Below are 7,779 nucleotides of genomic sequence, written 5' to 3'. Positions count from 1 at the left end.
CACAACACAACTGATGGTCCCAACCCCATTGATAAAGCAAGAAATTCCACTAATTAACCCTGATAAGGCACATCTGTGAAGTGGAAACCATTTCAGCTGACTACCTCTTGAAGCTCATCGAGAGAATGCCAAGAGTGTGCAAAGCAGTAATCAGAGCAAAGGGTGGCTATTTTGAAGAAACTAGAATATAAAACATGTTTTCAGTTATTTCACCTTTTTTTGTTAAGTACATAACTCCACAAGTGTTCATTCATAGTTTTGATGCCTTCAGTGAGAATCTACAATGTAAATAGTCATGAAAATAAAGAAAACGCATTGAATGAGAAGGTGTGTCCAAACTTTTGGCCTGTACTGTATCATTAAAGATAGAAACTAAAATGCAGGCATAAAAAGCTTTATACATGATATATTTTTACAAGTCTTGCAACCTCACCTGCATCTGTTTCTCTTCTGTCAACTTCATCATAAACATCCATGGCGAGTTCTTCAAACTGATGGTTACTTAGCTGGAACAATATAAAGCAGAATTTCTGGTTCACATCTGAAATAACTGAACAGCAGCTGAATTTTGGCCTTTTGGACCTTGAATCACATGTAAGAATCTCTCACCGACTGGAGCTTCTTTTTTGCAGCTTTTGCAAACTCTGACAAATCCAGGCTGCTTTGGGCAGAAAAAAAATCAAATTTATAGATCTGCTGACAAAATTCCACACAAACAAGGCGACAGGCAATGGTAAAACATACTTACTTATTTCTTATCCATCAAAAGAATGCAGCATAGGAAAAACAAGATCATTATTTTAAGTACAACATATAGCACTGACTAGTAGCCAGGAGCCTGTCGGAGCCGATAGTATCATTTGGGATTGTCTTCTGTGCATTAAAAGATCTTGGCTCTTGTAACTAAAAGATATGAAACAAACTTAAAACATCAGTATTACCTGTCTGCCATCTGTGGAATGATGAAGTGTTGCCCGTTTCTGTGATCTACAACACAACAAGGACATGATCGTGATCGACTACCATTAAAAACAAAACCTTCAGCTCCAAAATGCCATGCAGCAGCTACGCTTGATGCACCAACTTACCTGGTCTTCTACCACAAAGGTAAAATGTTAACCGGTCAGTGAGTTCATACTGAATCTCCACTAGCCTCTCTGCCAGCTCCTGATGCCCAGCTTGTCTGCACAGATTAGAAATAAAAGGTTGTGTTTCAGGAATATGGCATTATGCTATGGCTACCGAATGCCTCAGGTAGGATATCATGAAACTGAAACTGTGTGTCCACAACAATTCCTTTTTAATTAAGAGAGTGGAATTAACTCAGTGTCTAAGTAATGAGCGTAAAACTGAAATAGAAAGTGTGTAGGGGTACGCTGGCCATAGTGACTAAGTATATCATTTATTTCCTCACATCGCTGTGAAATCTAAATTGTCTTAATCAATTATCTGTTTTGTAAATTATGTATACTAATGTGTAATATGACAAACCCCTGCCAGCTCCAGTAGTTTCATCTTTTTTTATCTATTCTTTATTTCTAGGTGTTCATTCCAACTTTTGCTCAACAAAACTAGTCAAGCTGAGTCAGCTAACACACTGTGCTATGGACTTTTTTCCTTCACCCCCTGCCTCAGTTAGTCATACTCTTATTGAATTACTAAGACTCTAACAGAATGCCACTGTGTCTGTGTCTAATGTTCATTGTAGTGCTAGAAATGCTAAATATTTTAGCCATGTCAGATGAAGACTGTTTTTGCCCTTGGTTTCTAACTACACTTTTTCAACCCATTTTTGTTTTCTTACTGTCACTCCCCCTTCAATGAATAGAATATTCATGAATAGTACAAGTTATACACAGTTATTTTTTCTGTGTGCACTACGACTGTGTTCAGTCTCCAAAGGATGTGTATCATTTCCTGTAGCACAGCCACCAGTGAGCTGGGCTGTGTCTGTTAAGGCGATGCTTGCAGAAACACTAAAGGTTAGTCATGCGAACAGCAACAACAGTAAAAACTGTTGGCAGTTTGCGAAGTTTTTCAACATCGCCAACAGTGTGAGATTAAACCACAGTGCACCGGAAATCAAGGGTGATGGAGAAAGGCTGTGAACTTACTCTGACTTTTGCCATCTCTAGAACTGTAAGGTGTTAGTGACATTATATAGTGTTGGTACAGACTTCCCACTGCTCATAAAAAAAACATTTTATAGCAGAACAAATTCAAGTCTTACCTTGCATAATCAATGGGGGTCTTTCCACTGGAGTCCAGAGCCCCGGGATCAGCTCCATAAACTGCCAACAGTTCTGCTTGTAACATTTGTCCTGCCTTTGCTGCTATGTGTAGTGGAGTGTTCCCTTTCTCCTGTGGTCCCCAAAACAACACAGTGATGAAGCATTAGTATCATGTCAACTTTAAAATTGCAAAATGTGCTCTTTGTTTATTCCACAACACTTACTGGATGGAAGAAGTTGGCCTGTGCTCCCAAAGATAAGAGTCTTAGGCAGGTCTCCAGATTTCCGGTCCTAACACTGGAGTGGAGTTGCTGAAAGGAGATAAACAAGTGGTTTGATTGTGATGTCAGTACACACAGAATGCCTAGATACACCTGCCCAGAGCTGAGTGGCATTGTGGTATTTTTCTGCTGGCATCATTTTTAAAAGGTGCACAGACATGACAATATACATTCATGGGTGCATTACAGACAACAGCAGATTTTATGCCTTCTGTGCATACACCTACATGCACCTCTCTCTTTCTAAATCACAAAGACTTTCCTGTTAATCAACCATAAATGGCTATTGAAATGCCTACTACTAATAAGCATATAATCCAGCTTGTCCTTAAATTATATGCAAGGAATAAATAAAGAATTCAGAGCACAAATCCAAGAAGAGACTGAAATAGATGCAGCAGTCACAAGACTTGAGGTCAATAGATTATACTACATGATAGTCACAGTCTTATCGTGACCAGTGCAAGAAAATGTAAGTGGCAGACGTCACAGCAGCACTGCTGCTAAATATCAATCTATAAATAAGCAGAGCCATTTCCGAAATTTTGGGGAAGTGGTCACATATCACAGTTAAAAACCAAAAAGCACTTGTTGTGCAATGGTAAAAGAAGTGAGTGCCACTTAGTAGTGTTCAGAAAACTAACGTCTGGCTTTATTTCATCACACCACCATTAGTTACACTTCATGAAGCTTATTCCTCATGGGACAATGTTGGATTATTATTGCATCTAAAAAAATACTGGCAAATAAAGAATGGAGAGAGGTTAACACTAAAACCAGAGACATTGTTCTCACCTTGCTGAGGTCTTTTGCGGTTACACTGTCATCTTCCCGACAAGGCATCCGATGGACATACGCCAACATCTGATATTTGGCCTTGATGAATTCTGTCTTGTTCGGACTGGAAAACAAGACAGATACTTATATTTAAAACCAAGAACACTAGAAACCTGGACCACCACTGCTATTTTCAAGTTACTATCTTCTCATATAATCAACTATATGTTTGCTTAAGACAAAAGCCATCAAACATATCTCAACTGGGAATGTCCTGATGTCTACTACTGAAATCAAATACGGCATCCGTGAATTGAAAATAGGGTATTTGATTGGTGGCAAAGCAATTTATTTATTTAAGCCATTAATTATTCCACTATACCATTTAACATGATTCTGGATACCTTTCTGTCCCTTAAACTGAAAAAAGGTTCCCCATTTCAATTAAGGCTACAAATTCATGGAGACATTCTTATCCGAACTCTAACCATATCTTTCCTTCCTCACTGTCATATGACCAACTTTGTCTCTGTTGATCTCTGTACAGACAGAGGACAGTATAGTATCCTATACTAGTGGGGAAGCCAACAACAAAGCCTAAATTGTTTTTAATGTTAATAAACAATGACAAAACTCCACCCAAGCCCTAATATCAATACTAGAATTCTTCCTTGTTTTGTGAATGAAGGAAGTTGAAGCAGCTGCAGAGTCTGTGTTTGACCACTCAGCAACTTACACAACTCCACCCTGATAGTTCCCGTACCATCAGAGAGTACAACCCCCCGGGAAGGGACCTGCTTTTTTACACCTGAGTCTATCCTACAAGTCCTCTGGTCAAACACAGGTTTAGTTTCTGAGCTCGTCAAAAGGCTCTAACTCCCCTGAGAATTTCCCCAATAAGACACCCAAATAAGAGCATTCATCCTGAAACCTTTATTTGGGATCAAGGATTACTGCCTCCTGTTTGGTGCAGTGTGTACTCTCTGTCTGTTTCTGTCTGTTGTCTGGTGATTGAATGTGTTTGCTCAGAGTGTGAGGGTCGGGCTCAGCGTGGCTGTGTTTATATGTGGCTGGCTGTTTATCTTTACTGCACCAGGCAGAGACTGGAGCGACACAGTGTTTATACCTGGCAGAAGATGTGGGTGACTGCATCACATCTCTCATTTTGTTTTTTGTTATGTCTTCTGGGTTACAGTATGCATGTGCTGCTTATTAAAAAACATTTAAAATAAAGGAAAAGCTGCATTAACACTTTAAAATTCACTTTCTTGCATACTCATTCAGCTGCTATGCATTTCCCATCTGCACATCTACAGATCAAGTCACGCCATTTAACAGAGTTACTTGGGACTGACTGGGCCATGAGTCATGCCATAGCACAGAGAACCAATTATGCATGTTCACTGACCTTAACCGTGAAAATCAATGTTGCCAATAGAGTTTTATATCAAAACCCAAACAAGCATATCAAAATCGGCACTGATCCATTAAAATCCCTAAATGCACTTACTGTACTCGGTCCTGGGGGTTGGCTTTGCGCTTCCCACTCACTGAGGAGGAAGGGTCCAGAAGGCTATGCTCCCATATGGAATTAGCTCCATTGCCATACAGTGTCTGGACCATCTAAAACATGAAACCACAGAACAGTTAACCTTAACCCATATGCATAATATATAAGGTTGCCCTCTAGTCATTTGAGGTGTTTGGTTGTGCATACGCTGAATAATCTATCACATTAGATTCTATGCATTTGCATCTTGATGTTTGGTGTATGTAGGGGCTGTGTCCTTGTATCATCACCTGTAACTGGGAGGGTGGCCACGAAGAATGAGTCAGATGTCGGACTTGAGAGCTGTGTCGCCCCAGACCTCGATGGATGCTGCAGCACTCATCGCAAATCAACACACCCCTGTTGACAGAGGCCCAGCGTGGCTCTGCAATAAGATGCAAATGTTAGTTAACCTCCCAGTCTAATGTTAAATGGTTAATAACGTTCACTTTAACACACATTTACACACGCTATATGACAGCAAATTACACCTCCAGGTTAGCTGCTTCCTGATGTCTTCGACACATCCAAAAATCACAATCACAAATGCAACCAGGCGTGGGTCTGTTGTGCGACAACACCAAGTTAGCTACTTGTAAATTAGTCTTCGCGAGCTAGCTAAACAAGCTAATTTATGTGGTTTAGCTAACGTTAACCTGACGTTGACGGTTAACCACTATAAACCATCATTTAAGCAAAGAGTTTCAGAAGCAGACAAGTTAATGTGATAACACAGACAAAACAGACACGACATACGTGAGAAAACGTTTCCCCATGAAGAACATTTACAACCATTACAGCTACCAATCACGTTAATTGCTAATCAGTTACCGGCGGTTGGTAACGGTAACTAGGTTAGCTAACTGGACGTTAAGTTGTAGTGAGGGGCTAGCTGGTTAGCTAGGCAGCTAAAAGCTAGCTTGTTTGACATCCTACCCGGAGCACTGCAATCAGCGCAGACCTCTCTGCTTCGTACTCGCTTTGACATCCCTTGATAGCGCTCCTTAAAGTCCAGGAAAGACAAATATATAACGGATACGTTACACCGTAGCTACACTAAGATAAGACGGGACTGCCCGCCCTAGCAGATTGTATTCACCGATTGTAGCAGGCAAAGCAACTGAGTGCTCGTATGCCCCCCCTCCCCTGCTGTTGAACAAAGCAGTGTCCCATTCCAACACGCACGCAGCCTCCTTGTCTACGTCCTTGTCCGCTTCCTTCCTTGTTTCCTTTTATGTCTATCCTTTGCAACTTCGTATAGTGAACTCGCAGCATAAAGGTTTCAAAGGTTATAAAGAGGAAAATCTTGTGTCTGGGCAGCCTGCACAATATAATTTACAATGTTCATCAGCATCTGTTCTCTCCTTTCCTCCAGTTTTGGAGAGTACAGTCACTCAAGGGCATGGAAATGGGGGGGTTTAAGGTCCCCTCCTGAAAAATTAAACATCAGACACTGATTTTCCTGCATTCTTCTAATTTTATGCACCAAATTTTGCCTTTTTTGCATCAATTTATTGTGTAAATATCTTCAATTTTGTCAAAAATAAAAGTCCTCTGCTACATCCATGTTTTTATTTGATCTACAAACTTGTTGATTTCTGTCATCATTTTCAGCTGTAACTGTAACTCCTAAAGAAATAAAGTTAAACTGTAAATTTAACAGTTTGTTTTTAGCTTATAGTGTTTATTTAGGCTATGTATTACAGCTTTCCTTTTTATACTGATGCCTTTTGTTATTGCTGCTGTAGCACTGCAAATCCCCCCACTGTGGGACAATGAATGGATTATTTTATCTTAATATTAATATATAATAAGAATTTAATACGCTAAAATGGACTATTCTGAATAATAAGTATTTTTCCTTTGATATTAAAGGGCATTTTGCTGACAATACAGACCTGAAGGATTCAGATCATTTTTAGTATATCTCTGCATGTTCAAAATGCATCCTATATCGGCGAGATTTCACGGCCTCCCACTTCATGTCAAATGCTAGTTCACGGTGAATTGCACCATTCAGTTCATCAGAGCTCACTCACTGCATCATACTGCTGATGGGGAATTTAGATTGTGCTTCCTGCAGTCTGTGCGTTCATTCATGTTGTTTATGTGAGTGGGATGAGGAAATGAGATTGTCTGGTGTCTGCAGACAATGAATGTGGCTTCTCCCTCCTTTAATTTCAGGTTGTGGCTAGTATCAGTATCATATATACTCATTGCCTCTTATCCAGTTCTTTTTTTTTAATGTAATGTGGCACTGATGACCCAGTGTAACCCTGAAAGAAGCCCGGAGCAGAACAACAAATGTACGTGCCAGAATTGGCATTAGCGTCTGTGTGTTATGTATCTGTTCCTTTTATATCTGTGAGTTTCCCCTTGTATTAGTGGGCTGTCTACAGTTGAGGCGTGTGGTTTTTATGTACTGTGTTTAACACCCGAGAAAGACGTGAGCATGGGCGGGTGAGAGGACAATATATAGCCAATGCTCAGATGATGTAAATGTGCCTACAGTCATGTTTTTTTCTGTACTCTTAATGCAGTGGTTACTATCGCTTTAATTAAGGTGTATAAACCCATTGTCGTTCATGTTGCAACACATCAATGAGCATGACAGACAAGATATAGATATATAGATACAACATCATCAAAGTAACATGAACACAATTTAATGCAATTAAGTGCAACAATGCCACAAGCTACAGCCACAGAGACTTAAATCCTGTCTCAATAAAACCCAACTATTGTGGTCTCAACCATATGCATTATTGGCATGGCCATAATGAAATACAGTATTGACAAACTTGTACAAGGTTTACAATGTAAGAGACATTAAATGGTTTACATATTACTGCACTATGTACACTATACAACTTACTATTGAGATAATATACTGTGTCTGCATGAATGGGCCCCTGGGCACAGATATATGCAAAAGGCCCCA

At 39.9% G+C, this 7,779-nt stretch overlaps 1 protein-coding gene across 2 annotated transcripts in view; it reads right to left on the bottom strand.

Moving 5' to 3' along the window:
- Positions 1-5,980, bottom strand: part of git2b (G protein-coupled receptor kinase interacting ArfGAP 2b) — a 16,802-nt gene extending 10,822 nt beyond the window's left edge. For both annotated transcript variants that reach the window (XM_050052649.1, XM_050052650.1), the window contains exons 1-10: positions 5,775-5,980; positions 5,090-5,223; positions 4,800-4,912; positions 3,308-3,413; positions 2,456-2,542; positions 2,231-2,361; positions 1,089-1,183; positions 942-987; positions 610-661; positions 434-506 (exon numbers count right to left, since the gene is read on the bottom strand). In XM_050052649.1, the coding sequence (XP_049908606.1) occupies positions 434-506; positions 610-661; positions 942-987; positions 1,089-1,183; positions 2,231-2,361; positions 2,456-2,542; positions 3,308-3,413; positions 4,800-4,912; positions 5,090-5,223; positions 5,775-5,826 (889 nt within the window). In that variant the 5' untranslated portion in view covers positions 5,827-5,980. The remainder of the gene's footprint in view (positions 1-433; positions 507-609; positions 662-941; positions 988-1,088; positions 1,184-2,230; positions 2,362-2,455; positions 2,543-3,307; positions 3,414-4,799; positions 4,913-5,089; positions 5,224-5,774) is intronic.
- Positions 5,981-7,779: the final 1,799 nt, after the last annotated feature.

Source organism: Epinephelus moara, chromosome 9, assembly GCF_006386435.1.
Source record: "Epinephelus moara isolate mb chromosome 9, YSFRI_EMoa_1.0, whole genome shotgun sequence".
In the NCBI taxonomy this organism is placed as follows: domain Eukaryota; kingdom Metazoa; phylum Chordata; class Actinopteri; order Perciformes; family Serranidae; genus Epinephelus; species Epinephelus moara.
The sequence above is the reverse complement of the archived record's forward strand: the minus strand, read 5'-3'. Positions and strand labels throughout refer to the sequence as shown.